The 18,316-nt window shown below is 44.2% G+C and overlaps 1 protein-coding gene across 2 annotated transcripts in view; it reads right to left on the bottom strand.

The window, feature by feature from the left end:
• Positions 1-18,316, bottom strand: part of LOC144768580 (sulfotransferase 1 family member D1-like) — a 348,385-nt gene that overhangs the window by 17,257 nt on the left and 312,812 nt on the right. For both annotated transcript variants that reach the window (XM_078652367.1, XM_078652368.1), the window contains 2 exons: positions 9,687-9,781; positions 9,401-9,581 (listed from right to left, as the gene is read on the bottom strand). In XM_078652367.1, coding sequence (XP_078508493.1) covers positions 9,401-9,581; positions 9,687-9,781 — 276 coding nt within the window. The remainder of the gene's footprint in view (positions 1-9,400; positions 9,582-9,686; positions 9,782-18,316) is intronic.

Genomic DNA, 18,316 nt, shown 5'->3' with positions numbered 1-18,316 from the left:
GGAGCCAAAGTACCCAAAAAAAGGATGCAGCAAGAGTCGATCAGTCATGGTTATGGATCGCAGAGACTCTGAACAACAAAAAACAAGTCCTGAACAAGAATCACTCTGTTTAACAATGGCCTATCGATATCATCCTGGAATATAGCAGGGAAAACAAAAGAAAAAATGATTGAGCTCGTAAAAAATCAACCCGCTATAATTGCGCTACAAGAAACCTGGTCAACAAAAAGTTTTCATCAGGCCCAGATCAAATTCCAATCATGGTCCTTCAGGCTGACCCTAAGGGATGGAGTACGGTGCTTTCTCCCCTCTTTAATTTTATTCTAAAGACAGGGGAAATGCCAAAATCTTGGAAGGGGAGCATCGTAGATCCAATACACAAAAAGGGACCGAGACACCAACCTGGCAATTATAGACAAACCATTTCGGATCTACTGAGCACTGCGGGAGGCTGTTACCGGATTATTATTAGAAAAAACAGTGGCCCAACCCGAGATTGGATGAGAATTAGAATTAATCTCCTCTTGTAGATTTAATCAATAGTATTTGTTCAGGAGATTAATTCTAATACTCATCCAGTCATGAGAAATGATTAACTGTGAGCACATGATTCATTGAGCTAACAATCAATCTCGGGTTGGGCCACTGTTTTTTCTAATAATATTGATCACCTAGGTCCAACAACCGTTTTTTGGGTTACCCCATTTTGATAATGGTTACCGGATTATTGGCTGCCACCGGTCTCTTCACCGGACCCTTCACCGGACCCTCCAACGACTTGCCGGACCCGCTCCGCGGCCGCTCTCCCTGCCGGCAACGCCCCCTGACTGCAGATCAAAAGTGCAGCGTTCTCCTCCATCAAGCGGGAAACCATTTCGGATCTACTGAGCACTGCGGGAGGCTGTTACCGGATTATTGGCTGCCACCGGTCTCTTCACCGGACCCTTCACCGGACCCTCCAACGACTTGCCGGACCCGCTCCGCGGGTCCCGCTGCGCCCGAGAACATCCTGTGGGGCGATAGAGTAGAGTGGAGCCCAACACCCTTAAAACTTGCTTGTTCACCGGCAGGGCTGCGAGCAGCCTAGCAGGGACTCCATTGTCCAGGAGTCCCTGCGAGCTACACCTGCCGCCGCTCTCCCTGCCGGCAACGCCCCCTGCCTTGCCCTATTTTACAGGACGGAGTATCCGCAGCGAGGGAGCGACCGAGGCGAAGACCGGGCAAAGAGCGGGCCGTTTGAGGCCGTTCGAGTACGGCAGAGTCCGGCCCGAGCCCACCCCCCTTGGCTGTCCGGAAGACACCTAAGGTAGGCGGCGTGCCTTAGTACACAACTGTTTGCCTCTGGGTACTGCAAGGTTGGATTGTAAGTAACTGTGTGACCCTTCATCCAACTTAATTTTTCACAATGACATTAAGATCAGGTAAAGAACGAACCGTTCAAATCCACACCACTAATGGAGTTGTCACAGGCCCCCTTGACGCTTTCATCACCCGGGCCTCGGGAAAAATGGAGAAAGAAATTGCTATGGTCGAAAAAAGACTTTCGCTCGACCTTATCAGTGGAAAGCGCTAATCACTGGGGGGTTTGGCTACCATCTCAAGCCCTGTTGCGCACGCCGCTTTTAACTGCGTTCAAAACTCCTCCACGGACGCCATTGACCATCTAGAAAGCGTGGGGGTGAGCCCAACTGCTCCCATTCCTGAGGAAGAGGGGTATAGTATAGATGACTCACAAGTTAGTCAGGGGGACGATCTACCGATTAGCGGGGGGGGTTGAACTTAGCCAGTTATCTGGATACTTACCATTTAATGTCTCTAAAGCAGATGATGCCGTTGATTCTCTAAATACACACTCTGTCCCTAACCCAAAAACGAGAAAACATGACTCTAGATTGTCGGGGGGCGGGTGCGTAAGATTTTAAAAATAAAAGATGCTACATGTAAAGGGAGCCAGGGCTCCGAGCTTCCTTCCAACATACAAAATGCCCATGCGGTCCCAAATATGCTGTGCCCCTCCCTTAGTACACTAGGCTCTTCAAACACCTGCCCCACGTGCCTCAACAGCGATGAACTACTGTTGGTAAAAATGGAGGCTATGTTCAAAACCTTGTTACTACCTGTTTTGGAGCGAACAAGGTTAATGACATCAAAAATCGATAGCTTGGAGGTTGTAATCAACTCAAACCATGCTATGCTACAAAAACTTACAAGCACCACCCACATAGAAGCTAGCAAAACACAACCAACCCCAAATATCTCAGTCAGTAATAATACCGCATTGAGCAACCCTGTCCATAAAAGCACTTCAAGGCCAAATACTAATATGCCCACAGGGGGGGACAAGCAAAAAGTAACACACTCCAAGTCTATTGTGAATACCTTAATGCAGGCACCCAGGACAAAGGCTAATGACAAACAAAATCCTTGTGTACATCAAAGCACAGGGCCACCCCCTCTAGTTAAAACAAACCCTGCCCATCCCCCAGCCCCGTCACACAGAGGTGTAACCGATAATCGAGGTAACTCTAACTATAAGGAGGGGAGACATAGTAGATTTACCACCCCTCGCGCTGACCTACCGGCTGAAGCTACACAACACACAATAGTTTTGACAGGTGTTGCCCCACTAAAACCAGGCAGTAAGGAGTCGTATGGGGATCTCCGTAACAAAGTAATCTTCTGGCTAAATAAAAATCGACCCTTACCCCCCTCCTCTCCGACTGAAATTCTATTCGTAAGAAGAGTGGATTGGGTGGGACATGGGACCAAGGATTTGGAGGGAGATTGCATCTTGATTTCATTTAAGGACCCATGGGTGGTAGATAACATCCGAAGAAAAGCTAGATTTGCCAGGCAGGGGGACGTCCAAACTCTGGCCCTAACGTATTTCTATCCTCATAGGCAAAGGGCCTATCAATCATACTTTAACTCCCGACAGCCCCCAGCTACAAGTCATCCCCTGGCTTTAACTCCTCTTGACCGCCAACACCCATTCCTTTTTAATCACTATGCTCCCCTCTATGACCTTGAGGCCGTAGATTGACTCCATACAGTACCATGCAGGTCTTCCCCGGCTATAGATGTAGGTCATGGGACAACAGGGTGCAGAGTGGAGTCTTCGCACTCAATCGATTATCTAGATGTAGTGGGGGGAGGCTCAGTGATAATGGGGAATAATCTTCCTGCACCTAAAAAAGCTCCGGAGGTTATTATAAATACGGCTCCCATACAAATGGAGGACAAAAGGGATAGTAGGCGAAAGTAGGCTTCATCCACGCATCCTCCCCCTGTGGCTTCAACTTTTTACAGCCTGACAATTCTATCCTGGAATATCGCAGGAATTAAGGCCCGCATGTCTTCTGCTGATTGGTTGGAATTTGTGGACAAGTATGACATTATCTTGCTCCAAGAAACCTGGGCAACTGAACCAGTCTTCAAGATGGGCTATGTCAATTTTTTTAAGCCGGCGACGAAAGGGGGTAAAGGGCCTGCCTCAGGTGGCCTATTGATTTGGGTGAAGCAATCACTGGGTCTTTATCCAACAGAGTTACATGTCCAGCATTTGGACCTCCTCTCAATTAAACTGAGTAAGGCCAAGAAACGGGATCTGTACATCTTCAATATATATGCGAGAGGCATTCCTGGTGGCCGTAGCCCGCCGTTGCTGAATTTTATCGACCATAAACTTGTTGAAATTGGTTGTGAGAATGTTACCCTCTTAGCTGGAGACTTTAATTGCACCATAGAGCCATTGTTTGATATGGGGGACAATTGGAGCTTGGCTGAGGACGCTGCTTGGGACATTCCTGATTTGATGGTTGATAAAATGGCTAAAGCAACTGAGGCGGCAGTGAACTGGATGGCCCTTTGTTTAAACAGGGGATTCCGAGCATGTAATGGCCGCACAAAGTCGGATAAAGAAGCTAATTGTACCTTTGATAATGGCCTAAGGCGGAGCAGCATTGACTATGCTTTGTTGAAAATGGAATACTGGTCTTCAGTAGTGGACATGGTAGTAATACAGCGCCCAGAAAGTGACCACAATCCACTGCTAACATCATTGAAACTGCCAGATATAAAAAGCCCAGTGGAGCCCACTTCCTCACAAGCAGGGGATGCTTTGCTGACTAACGACAGGAGGAGGCTGAAATGGTCTAAGATTATGGAGGATGAATCTCTATGGGACAATGCTAATATAATGGCCAAAAATGTGTATAATGACATGTTAACTATTGACCTGCTGGGGAAAAGTTCGGACTCAGCAAACAATGTTATCAATCTTCACATTAGTTGTTTTGCCCATCTAAAATCCCTCCTTTCCCTCCCTTGTCGGAATACTCCCGCTAAAACCAACCCCCTTCCTCAGAATAATAAATAATAAAAAATGTAGGGAGGCCCATTCTGATCTCATCAAAGCTATAAAATCCTGTGACATGGGTGCAGTTAAAGCGGCTAGGCTTCATTATAGAAAAACCCAGTGGGAATCCAAACGGGAGTGGGAGGACAGGTTCTGGTCAGATCTCCTGGATGCCTCCACCTCGAACAATCAGAAAAAATTCTGGGACCTACTTAAGTGGGGGAAGGATCTAGACTCGAGCTCCCCAGCTAACCATGTGCCCCGAGAGGAATGGGTAGCGTTCTATTCTGCCCAATTCAGAGATGACAACTCTAAATGCATAACAACAGCGGGTACGACATCTCTGTTATATACCCACGGGAAGAAACTCCTTTTTTCAGTATCAGAGGCTGAGCTGGCCTTGGGCTTGACCCTGCGAGGGAAAGCTCCGGGCATGGATCTCATACCAGCGGATCTGTTTAAATCAAACCCAGCCTTGTGGCTCCCCTATATAACCATGATAGCCAACTCACTAGCTAAAGGAGCTACGATTCCCCATTCATGGAGGGGAGCCGAGATTATACCAATATTCAAAAAAGGAGACAGGTCCAAGCCAGGGAATTATCGCCCTATTTGTCTCATTGACTCCATCCAAAAAATCATTGCTCGCATGATCTTGGGACGGATTCAGGGCTGGATCGAATCTGAGGACATATTATCTCCTATGCAGGCGGGCTTTAGATCGGGCATAAGCACCATTGATCAGGTGTTTAGATTATGCCTGATCTATTGGAAAGTGGTCTTGATTGGCGGCGGTACCATCTTTGCAGCATTCATTGACCTAAAGTCCGCCTTCGACCTAGTGCCAAGGGACAAACTGTGGGGAGTGATGGAAAAATTGGGTTGTCCACCAGACTTACTTGACCTCATAATTAAATTTCATGAGGATAATTTTGCGAGGGTAAGGTGGGGTGGCCAAGGACAGGTGACGGAAACTTTTCCTGTGACCAGAGGAGTCCGTCAGGGGTGTGTCCTGGCGCCAACACTCTTCCTCCTATTCATCGATCAAGTGGTGAAATTCTTTATGGCCACCCCCACCGATGCCCCAATGCTGGCTGGGAGAAGATTCCCATTGCTCATCTTCGCCGATGACACCCTACTCCTCTCTAGAACACGCAGCGGTCTACAGCGGGCTCTGAACCGCTTTGAGGAGTTCTGTGCCATTAATAATCTGGCGGTGAATGTGGGGAAAACAAAGTTTATGGTTTTTACAAGAAACCATCCTGTCCGGAGCTCTGTGAGCTTGAATGGAGTTAAACTCGAGCAAGTTGAGACAATGACCTTTTTGGGGGTTACCCTTGACAGCCGCTTGAGATGGAAAGACCAAATTAATATACAACATCTCAAACTTGCACGGTTAACGGGCTGCCTTATAAAAGAGCAAAAAAGATCCACCACCAAGCGGGTCCTTCCAGCCCTCAGGATCTATGACGCCAAAATTACCACCGCCATTTTATATGGCGCAGATCTTTGGGGCTATATGGACCTCCTTAATCTCTTTAAAACCCAATGCAAGTTCTTACGGAACTTGGTGGGCTTACCACAGTCGACCCCTTCAATTCCTCTTTGCCTGGACTCGGGATGCCTACCAATCAATGAGATGGCTAGATTCAGGCTGGTGGCTCTGTGGAGGAGAATATGGACCTCCCCTGACCTGTATCTATTCGCGAAAGAACTAGCAGAAGTCAGGTCAATTAGTGGATCTGGAAATATCCCATGGCTCCAAGCTGTAAAAAAGATTCTTATAGACATGGGCTTAGAACAGCTCTGGTTAGCTCCTTCATCTAATGCTTTCCCCTCCAAACAGGAGTTCAAAGCCTTGTATTGGGCTTCTGTCCGCCAAATCCGAGTTTCACTTTCCGGCAATATTAGCCTTACGGGCAGGTTCCTCACATTTAAGTTAGATACGTCCCGTGAGCCCTACTGGGATCTTATCACTAAGCAGCTGGACAAGAAACTGTACCACCAGTTCAGAGTGGGTGCTCTGCCTCTGAATACTTTTGTTTGCAAATGGTCTATGGGGGCTTCAATTTTTTGTAAAGGCTGTCCAGGCCAGAAAGAATCAGAGGGCCATTTTCTTTTTGCCTGCCCCAGTTATTCGGTGCCGCAGAAAAAATGGCTCAAACCATTGTTCCAGCGTTTACCAATTAGAAAATCCGCTGATGCAATTTGGGTGTTAAAAATCAATACTTCTGAGGTCTTTGTAGTGAGCCTGGCTAAATATCTGGGATGGGCTTGGCTTATAAGGCAAAAAAAAATATGTTAAAGTTGCAGGAGCGTATCAATAGTGTTTCATAAAGTGCTGTATCCTGCCTATTGCCTACATAATCGTTCTCCTACATCAGTTTGATTGGCATTTTAACTTTGTAATGGTTTCCCATCTATTATGACTTAATGTGCATCATCAATTTTTATGTTTATCCAGGTTTCTTACTCTAGATATTTAATACTTTTTCTTAATTGTTTTTAAAATTAATTTCATGTAGGCTTTGGTCGTTTTGTTTGTTTTGTTCGGTTTACTTGTTCGATTTACATATATTTAGCCTTTGCATATGAATGTATCGTATTCCTTTCTTTGCTTAAAGCCTTCTAATTTATCGTTTTCTTAAATGTATTAAAATGTGTCTTTTATGATTTGCCAAAAATCGAAATAAAGACTTGAAACCTGAACCTGAAACCTGACAAATAGTGCTATTGGATGCCACGGGAAAGATCTTTGCTGCTGAGGTCCTGGACCAACTTAAAAAGTGGGCATTCTCACTGGGACTGATTCCGCTCTACCAAGCAGGCTTCAGGCCAAAGCACTCAGTCATAGACAATATCGCGATGCTACAAACTATCCTTGACAAATATGTGGTAGTTAAATTCCAGCCTGTGTATGCAGCATTTATTGACTTTACAACAGCGTTTGACCGAGTGGACAGAGCGTTGCTATGGAATAAATTGAGGAAATTAGGAATCCCAAAACAGCTACTACGAATTATAATTGCCCTGTACACAGACACTTGGTGTCAAGTTCAAATGGGGAGGGAAAAGGTCCTGACCAACCCGATCCCGACGCCAAATGGACTCAAGCAAGGATGTCTCCTTGCCCCCTTGTTGTTTTCATTATATCTCAGTGATCTCCCGCAGCGTCTACAACAAGTGCGAAGCTTCCCACCAAAGGTAGCAGCTCAAAATATACATGCCCTACTGTACGCAGACGATATTATAGTACTGGACCTAACCCCCTTTGGTCTGCAAAGCGATCTGGATGCCCTGTATAAGTATACCCAGGAACATTTTTTAATACCTAATTTAACCAAAACAAAAATAGTCTCGTTTTCAGGGAGGAAAAAAAGTAGCAAATACTGTTGGAGACTGGGCGACGAAAAAGTCGAAGAGGTTAAGGAGTATACCTACCTGGGCAGGATTTTTACTAAGTCTCTAAAAAACAATCAACAGCTTCTAAACTTGTCCAGGAAATCCGAGGTACATGCAGGAGCTCTGCAAAGGTTATACGCGGCCTCTGGAAATAGACACTTCTCCTCCCTGTTAAAAGTCTACAGTGTGAAGATACCTTCAGTTCTGTCGTATGCCTTGGAATATATTCCAATCAAACAGCGGTCATTCCTGGACCTAAAAGAAGGAAAAATACTAAGGAGAATGTTAAAGGTATCGCAATCTATCCCAGTACAAGCTCTCCGCCTTGAACTTTCACTCACGAGCTCTTACTCTAAAGGTATCGCCAACGTGATTAGGTGGGCATACAACCTGCTACATGCGAAGGATGGGACCCTTCGCTCCCTGCTCAAAGCAGAGACCTTTGACTGTGACTGATCGAAACATATATTCTTCAAAAACATGTCTATTGCTTTTAAACTGGCGGATATTAATGTCAATCTGCTGCTAACTTGGACACCATCTCAATTGAAACTTTTTCTGAAATGCTATACCCCAAGACTTAGCTTTGAACTTGACTCCTCGCATTGCGCCAAATTAACTTTATACAAAAATATTACGGAAACAATGGTACTCAAGAAAACGCAGAAATATATAGATTTTACTCTTACGCATGGCGCTAGGAGATCAATCATCCTGCTCCGGCTGGGCATTTTACCTGTCCAAACTATAACAGCGAAATGGCATCCAAACGAAACCACAGTATGCAGCCTATGTAATGGCGGGGAGCAAGACTTAGAGCACCTACTGTTCACATGCCCCAATCCAAAAGTAGTAGCGGCAAGGGCAAAACATCTGTACCCCATATATGTCAGATGCCGTATTACCACCGTAAAGGAACTGATTATCGTATGCAAATCTCCCCGAATGAACTAGTATGTTATAAATTTTATAAATTTTTAAAGCCTTTTTTAGCTCTGTACTCGCCCCTTTTTACTGTGTTTGTTCTTTTATTTTCTTCTTTTACTGTGTTATGTTATGGTGTAGCAGCTCTCCTTTACCAAAAGCGCCGGGACACTCTTTTTGAGTAACCGTTGCGCTATACAAAAGAATAAATAACATAACATAAATAACATAACATGAGAAGTTTTAAATGTTGTAGTAACTGAATCTTATCTGTATAATATTTGTGGTCCTCAGTGGAGTACCAAAGCAAATAAAAAATAAACTTAAAAAACTAAACTCAAGCATTGGTCCACAGTACCCCTTAGGCTTGTAAAATTCCACCAAAACCCTGTGCAAAGGAGATTAGTAGGCCTTTAGTTCAGCAGGGATGCAAGCGCTTCTACAAGAATTTGCTAAATATCTTTATTTAGGTGTGGTGTGATTCACTCTCTCATTTTTCCAGTATCCCCCAGTCTTTGAACTTCAACCTTTATCGGCTGGATAGTGTGTTTTCCTAGAGAAAGAGAATCTGAAAGAATGCTGGATCTGGTGAAGATCCACCAACAACCTGTTTGACGGTGATCTGTGTGAGGGGATATGCCGATCTGGTATCACAAGGGTCACTATAGATGAAGAAGAAAAAATAAGAGAACAAGCAACACTTAAATACATCCTCACCTTTCCTCATGAATGGCGAGATGGTGTGGTCCATGATGTGCTTGGGTGTCAATGAGTAATTGGCCATTGGGTTTGACTTCATCTCTTGGAAGCTTGTGAGGTGAACAATCTTCTCCAGAGCTTCCTCGCTGATGCTGTTCTCCAAGAATTGCAGAATCCTCCGGATCTCGCGCTTTGGGTCCTGTGGGGTTGGGGAAGACAGATGGACAGGTTGCTTTCAGGGTAGCAGACAGAAACCAGGGTTTGGGAAAGATCAATCAATGTGAGAGCACATCGCCAGCCTCACCTCTTTCATGTCTTCATAGAAGAGATAGAGGATTCGACAGTTGTTTTGTTTCTCCCACCATCCTTTCACGTGGTCATACCAGGAGCCAAAGACAACTGCATGGGACCAAAGTCAGAACATGAGGTGGAGACATGGAGACATAGTGAAACAGAAAGAGGCACCTTCCAAAAATGCTAGCACAACAGAAAGCAAGAGCCGCATGCCAATGTCAAATTACAGCACATGGCATAACAAAAGCTCATTATTAGAGACAAGTGGTGGAAGAGAAATGTGCACAGAGAACGAAATAAGTGAGAGATGGGGAGACATAAGAAAATTGATGGGTAAATTATAAGAGACTATAATGAGGAAAGAGTTCGAAAAATAAGTCAAGGGGAGGTCAGTAGTGAGGATGTGAGAAGGGCAGCAATGTTCACAAGCAAGAGGAGGCGATGAAGTAAGGAAAACTACATAGCACCCATTGAGGGCAGATCATAATAGCAGACACCAATCAACAAGGGCACTATAGTTACATAGTAAATTCAGGTGAATTTTTTTAATTGGTGCATCGTCTTAGGTCAGGTAACTTCCTCTTTTGAAATATTGTCACATCTTTGCAAGGCAGCCATATAATCACTAGCCTTCTACGCCTGCACGGGTTGTAGTGATCAATTGATGGCTACAACTTTATGTCAGTTGTTTCTAATTCATCTTTCTGTGTGGTTTATTGTCAGTATCCTTTACTACTTTAAAACACAGAACATACATTCGTTCTAAATGTACTTAACAAAAGAATAGAAGAAGCAAAGCATTGAAAATTTAAAGCAAGGAAAACCGAAATGTAAGTCGAAATATACTCATTTTGCAGCAGTAGAATTTATTTTAGTGCTGTACAATTGGATTCAGAGCCATGATGTTCGTGAAGAGGGAAGTTAGGTTAGGTGCATCTTAAAATGTTTGTAACTGCTTTTAACTGTGCTTTAGGTATGACAATGTTGGTGAAGGGAGGGGTACCCCCATCATAAAATGTCATGAAAAAGATAGGATTTACTTGGAAGGTTTTCATTAGTGGAGCTGAGCTAGGTAAAGCTATGGTACAGGGAAGTTTGAATTAGGGGATTTTACCCTGTTGAATAAGAAACTACTTAAATACATGCTGGTACAATTGGTGCGTTTTTCTGTTCTGTGCTTTGAATTAGGTGAAACTCTGTTCGGTAGATTCAATTTAGGCTAATACCATAGAACCTACTATTCGTGCAGACTATGTCCTAAGAAAGCCATGGTTTTGGATTCAAGAGAAAATTTACAAAAGAGACAGATTTTGAGAGGAACATTTTGGGGATATTGAGGACTAGTTGGCCAAGGGGACAGCAAGCCGCCCAAGTCACCGCAAGGAGGGTGCAGAGAAGGAGAACATGACCCCTGACCTCGATGAACTAGAATGCACTTTGGCATTTCCCACTTTGTGGGCGTGCACAGACTGTGCCTGGGCAGGCCCATCTTTCTTCACACATCATTGCCCGAGAAGGCTGGGTTGGGCCACTGTCCTTGGCTTCTTTTTTCAGTTCCTAGCACACAAGGCATTCGCAGCAGGAAGAAATACTTTACACATACCACTGACAGTTACACATTTGATGGCATGGACAATCCGACGGACGAAGTGGAATCTCAGTTAAGAAGCGATAAAAGGGTAACGGTGTGGCAAAAAAATGTGAGTCTAAAAGAAAACGGCCACAAAAGCTTCCACCGCAACCATTCCCCAAATAACTGGGGGAAAAAGAATAAGGTTAAAGAGAAAACGATGTCCAGCCAATACTGTGCTTATGCTACTTCGGATGTTATCTGCACTAACAGATCCGACCTCCTTCAGTCTCTGGAGCGTGAGAACATGGGTCGTCCAGGGGAAAGTGTAGGAGGAATACTGGGTCAAAAACGGAAACTGAGCCAATGGCTCAATATTTAATATCGGTACCCTTTAAAGGGATTGTGGACCGGTTCGCTTCATTGTAAACAGACATTTTTGGCTTAAAAAAATAGTTAACATTGACTGATCAGCTTCACACTTACATTTTGAACGTTCCCCCACAGATTCGGCCACCAGTGGGGCAAGAACTAGACACATCCCATACGATTCCATTCTTATGTCACAGCAGTTTTGCGAACCCACATTCTTGCATTTGAAATGAGATGACTATTGGGGAGAAGTTTCTAAACAAAAAGTACCCGCATGTGAATTACGTAGAGATGGAACTGAGATCCGTTTCTTCCACAGCACATTTAGATAAGAGATCTGAGGGAGATTTGTGGGATCATACATGTAGTGCTTTCACGCTTGATAATGGGATGGTGAACAGAAGTATACTGGAGAGGTCTTATCTTGTTAGGGATCATTAGCAGGTTAAGATTGCCCAAAGTACATTGCGTGACAATATGGTCTTTATGACTGGTGTTCCACGATTAAAATCCAGTGTGAAAAAGAATAAAATCTGACTTAATAACAAAGTAATGTATGTATTAGTAATGTGCATCATTGTTATTCAATCATCCAGCAAGATGTGATGAATGTTAATTGTTGTGTAGATCCAAATAGAGAAAGAGACTATATCAAAATGACTCTTCGCGAAGCCAGTCTGGCGAAGGGTTTTCATATACTTGGTCATAGTGATCGTGCTAAGTGGTCGGAGATTCAATTTAAAATCTCTCCCCCGACCAGCACATGCCCTCATGCACAATTGGAATCAACTGGAGTTTAAGATTGTTCCTCGCAGAATAATGTATCTAAGGCACCCATGCCATCATGTTGACTCTCAGAGAAAGGGAGTCTGACTGAAAATCATCTGACTGCTATATTGTCTAAGGTTCCTACATTGTCACGTTCTTGCACGGAGGGCGATCACCCTGCCAATCATGAAACAATTACCTTTATGTACGGGGCACTGAGTCAATTACCAATCACATATAATTCATCTAATGATTGAGGTACAGTAGATGTGAATACGTTTAATATATATAGGGTGCCTGTGGAGCCCAGTGCAGTATCAGTGCAGGGGGGTCGAGGAAACACTAGGTTAGAGGAATGGGCGTGTGCGTTAACCACAGTCCTACCCTACTGTCTGCCTCAGGAGGTGGAAGTCCCAAGTCACAAGCAAGTCAATCATGAGCATTCCATTTCAAGGAGAGTGGCAATGATTTGTTGGAATATTTCAGGCTCAAATCTAAACTAGGTGATCGTGACTCAGGTAATTTTACAAGAGAGTTTGGCTACACAGGAATATGACAGACTATGCTATACTCACTTTCAAGTCTTGGCTGGAAATCCAGGTATAGATAGACCCTCAGTGAGATTATGTGTGAGGACAAAAAAATCATTGTCTTGCCGTTTCAAGCTAATTTTTGCTGTCTCGTCAGACCTGCTGGCTCTTAAAACTGTTTCTAAAGAACAGAAGTCGATTCTTCAGTTTAATATATACAATCAAGGCACTGGTAGGTCAATGGAACCAAGGACTTTAAATCTACTTGAAAGTCTCCTAACAAAGTAAAGTGAATATTTTTTATGTATTAATTGTGGAGCTTTTAGCGCAACTTTTGAGCCTTCTGGGCTACTAAGGGAGGTTGGAAAAGAGGAGGGCACCCATTGGGGCATTCCAAAATAGACTGCTCCTCTCAGAACTCATTTCACTATGTATGTGTTACAACTTATTGATATTTCACTTTCTCCCAGTGTTTGTGTATGTAATGGCCATTCACTTTTAGACATGGATGGAGTTCCAGTTTTTAAGAGAGACTCCTACAGGAGCAATATCGACCACACGTTGCTAGACACTCAACTATGCGGTAAAATGGTTGACATCCAGTTGATGTTGAGACATGAGAGTGACCATGATCCACTGTGTCTGTATTCAACAGACCGGATTATCCGGGGATTGCTCTGGGACTCTTTGTTCAGCTATTAATTATATATGATATAGTGGTTACTAAATATGAGGAGTGTAACATGGGCAAAGGTCATCAGTGATTCCATGACTATTTAGTGTATATATAGCATTATTGTATCTACATTAAACTATTTTGCTAACAACTGGACTCTCCTACTTTGTTATTAGATAAACATAAAATTCTATTTAGCAATTTAAAATCTTTTTTTATAAAGAACTTTAAGGCAGGCACGAATTGCCTAGGTGGCAATGAGTTATTCAATCCTTATTGCCAAGCAAGAAAGTTTGAACTAATTGAGGTAGTCCAATCAGGAAGCAGGGATAGAATTGCCCAGTCGGGAATTCTCTATAGGGAAAGTATAAAAAACCGAAGACAAAACAGGACACAGAGAAAGGCGTAAATCTCTATGGGCAACCAAAAATAGTAACTTAAGATCTTTATGGCATTTTATATCATAAGGCGAACGCAACAAATTTTCGAGTCCAGAAGTTCATATTCAGGCGGATAAATGGGTTCGATATTGTGAGACATTTTATACAGCCCATAGAGAAGATAAGCAAGCTACAGTCACTTCCACTGAGTACATATGTACAAATGTTCCAATATGTTTTTCTACCAGGAAGTAACAACCAATGTGTTTATTGTTCAGAAATAAAGCAAGGGCATTGGGCTTAGATAAGATCCCTGCTGACCTCTTGGTTGCCTAAACCCATCATCCAGTCCCCATATATTAATATTGTGTCAAATGCAAAGCTGTCCCAATACATAGATGGGAGTAGAGAAAGTCTCCATCCATAAAAATGTATGTCAAACTGTACCATGTAACTATCGCCCAGTCAGCCTGATCGACAGCCTGCAGAAAGTTTCTTCAGGCAGGTTCTTGACAGGCTGACGAATTGGATGCTTAAAGAACACATCTTAAGTTGCTTCCAGGCTTGGTTTAAAGCAAGAGCGACTACGGTCGACATTGTTTTCTACTTCCTCCTTATTAAGTGGAAGGTGGTCAACGTCAGTGGTGGCAATCTTTATTTAGCCTTTGTCAACCTTCGGGCGGCATTTGATGGGGTCCCTAGGGAGAGATTGTGGAAAGCCAATACAGAGTTGGGGCTACCATTGGAACTGTAGGATCGAGTTAGGCAGCCCAACATAGGTAACCATGTACAGATTCAGTGGTGCCAGAATTATGATTTGACAGATAAGATCAGTGTCAATAAGGGTGTCCAGCAGAATTGTGTCCTTGCACCCACCCTTTTTTTGTTTTTCTTTTTATGAATGACTGCGCAGAGTTTCTACTTAACTGCTAGAATGATTCTCTGGTATTGGCTGGGAGAAAGGAGCCTGCCCTACTTTATGCAGATGATAATTTGCCCAAAACAGAGAAGGGGCTAGATACTCCTTCAAATGTTTGCTCAATTTTGTAGCAATCATGGGTTGGAGATAAATGGACCAAAAAACACATTTATGGCTTTCAGACATCATCAAAAAGCCCTGGGTAAAAACATTCTAAACTCATATCCCTTTGAGAGGAAAAAGAGGTCGATTATCTGGGAGTTTTTCTGATCCACTTATAAGGAATGGCCAAAGTTCTTCTTTGTTAAAACATAGAGCAGCGTCAATATTTATGTTTTCTAAATGTACAACTATTAACCCAGTGTCACCAGCTCTTGAAGTACATAGAGCACAGGCAGTGGGTGTGGCACTTCACAGTGTGGCGCCACTGCAAGGGCAACTGACGTTGGAATCTGAGGATCACGGTTCGATCCTCAGTGCCGGCGGCAGATTAGCCCAGCATCATGTGACTCTGGGCAACAGCTTGCTTAATCTTCCTGACGGCCCCCAGTGCCTAGAGACTCTTACGGGTGAGTGTTCGCGCTTTACAAATGTGGATTATTATTCAGAACTCTGGCGTCAGCATAAATTGAATAAATTAAACACACTGGAAAATATTTTCATTTGATTTGTATTATAGCTCCCTCAGAGTCTTGCGATCATATCAAATGGATGTGACTTGGGCTTGAAACCTATAACTGAGCATGCAAAACAGAGACCATTTTTTCACTAGATCAAAACTATTGAAGAGCTTGCTATTTTCAAAGTGGGTCTCAGGGATGTTTTAGAAGGAGCCCAGATAACAATAATTCCATAGCTGAATATGTTAGATAATTCACATACCTACGAATAGGGAAGTGTTGAATTACCCCCACCCTATCCTATCAGGGGCCTAAAAAGATCGTAAAGGAACGATTCTGGTAGTGTTTGTTAGAAAATCCCCAGCCATCCTCTTGCATGGACAGATTGACACTTAGGGGCTCATTTATTAATCTATCACACAGTACAGCACAGCAAGTCACCTTGCTGCGCTGCGTGACAGGTACAGCTTTGGAATGTCTTGTATTTAATGCAATACGGTGCATTCCTGTCCTTTCCCTTGGGCTAGTGCCCTTTTGACATCCTAGCGCCAATGCAGGCACCTTTGCAGCATGGTGCAAGGGTGCCTGCTTTGCATGCAGTATAGTTTTTGTGCTGCAAAGGACACCTTCCTGCACAAAAACAATCCTGGGAGGCATATTCCTCTTTTTATCTGTGCTGCAAAATGGAGCACACATAGACAGAGGAAGAAACAAAGAGAAATAGAGATATTGCTAGTCATTACACCTCCCCTAGGAAGGTGTAAGAGTTTGGCACATCTCCAGGTTTACAAGTTCTTGTAAATCTGGGGATGCGTCAAAATCCATGGAAGTTGTGTGGGAACGCCCAAGCAGCGTCTTTACAGGGCAGAGAAACACAGGGAAGCAATTTGTGCTGTTTAGTCTTACTCCAGATTCTTGAAGCCACTCAGAGCCATGCAAAGTGTATTCTTTTAGGACTTCATGGATATTGTCCAACCACCCTCCTCAACCCTATATCTTAAGTTTCGTTTGGGCATTTAGCTTCGGTTACGAATTAATGGGCAAATATGAACGTCAAGTACGTAAAGTTGCCAATAATGCTCTCGCATATCAAATTTGTACTGTCTAACTGTGCACCCTCCATCCTCTCTTCACCACTTCTTTCCTTTTCCTCTACCTTAACCTGTCCCTTTTTCTTCTACCAATGGACGACTGGTTGGGATAATGGTGTCCATAAAGGCGCATAAAGCCTTATACGCACATGTAAACTAGGACACACTTGGTTAACCGAATATATGCCTTCATTATTCCTTGTGAAAATCAATAAAGTATTTGAAGAAAAAAAAGCTTTCCCCGATAGTCGAGCAAGCAGATGAGACTGAAGCACACTTTAGGTCAAGACTGGCGTAGGCTGAGCATGCGCAGTCTCGCCAGTCAGACTTTATGTCTAAGAGTAGCGAGGGTAAACCCCGCCCCTCTTCTCCATTCGCTGGCCTCCTAAACGGTGGCCAGCCATTAGAGAAGAGGAATCTGTGACGTTCTGGTTTCTCTTTAAGCCCCGTCCTTTTCGGATTGAGGGACGCGTTTTTTTTCGTTGCTTTCGCTCCTCTCCTCCAGCCAATGAAGAGGGGAGAAAGAAAAACACGCCACCCAGTCTGCAAAGGACGGAGCTTAACCCCTTGCATGCGGCCGCGATTCTGCACCTGTGCTGCAAAATCGCGAGTGGGCGGGTTTATGACGGCCCCCAGCCGTCATCAGCACACGAGCGCCGTAGTGCATGACGGATGGGGGCCGTGATCAGCATGCAAGGGGTTAAAGAGAAAACTTGCGTGATGGCGAGTGCTTGTATGTTTTTCCCGCAAGGCTTCCTCCGTTCCTCCCGCAGAATATTGGAGCACTCAGTCTCACCAATGCACTGTGCGTGCACAGTGTGACCTATAGGACTCATGCGGTTCTTTGTATGCACATCTACAAAACACGGGAGGCGCACGTCACTGCGTTCACATTGACCTCTATGCATGTCTGCAGACTTCGGAGGCCGACACTTCCACGCTTGCTGTGCTGTTCTCCCTACATAGGTGATGTCCAGGACCCTCGTCCCTGTCATTTCACGCTGACATCCTCCTCGGACACTACTTCTGCAAAGCGACGCCACCCACGCGTTCCCTTTTCTGGTTGCGACAGCTTCCGGCCGTGCCCTTGTTTGTTTTTCAAGAAACGGCAGGCCCCCCATTTCATTTTAGTATTTTCCACCTTGGTGCTAATACCACCTCCACCGCTGTTCCCTCCGTCGCCATGAACGCAGGTGCCCTTAATTGTATTTAGCTGTGTTTTTTTAAATAAAATGACGCACTTCTACAGATAGAATGGTGATGGCGGCATGCTGACGGAGTGTTGAGGTACTAGTGGGATATTTAAAATAAAATATATATTTTTTTCTGCTTAAGCTGGTCTGAACGCTTGGTAGGGTCTGCGCATTGTGCAGAGACCTGTAGCTGATTTCTATGCCCATAGCGTAGCTCATTGAGGTAGTGTGCCCTCCGCAAAGACGCTAGTATAAGCCCCTCTTGGTGATGCTACACCCGCTCCATAGATCTGCCTTCAGTCTGCATGTACAGAGCCCAATCCCTGTAAATTAGCTCAGCGGGTTAAAGTGCATGCTTCAGAGATCTGTGTGTAGTTTGCTCATCACAGCTTCCAATACAGGTAACCCAGCTAAACTGGTTCTTGATTGGACCCCAGACCGGTGCACGGCCCTTAGACCACTGGTCTTGACCCCACTAACAGTGCGCAGTGCCAGGCGCACATATGACTTGGCCTTTCCTC

The sequence above is a fragment of the Lissotriton helveticus genome, chromosome 7, assembly GCF_964261635.1.
Source record: "Lissotriton helveticus chromosome 7, aLisHel1.1, whole genome shotgun sequence".
NCBI classification, from domain to species: domain Eukaryota; kingdom Metazoa; phylum Chordata; class Amphibia; order Caudata; family Salamandridae; genus Lissotriton; species Lissotriton helveticus.
Note: the sequence above shows the minus strand (reverse complement) of the source record. Positions and strands in the feature narration are given on the sequence as shown.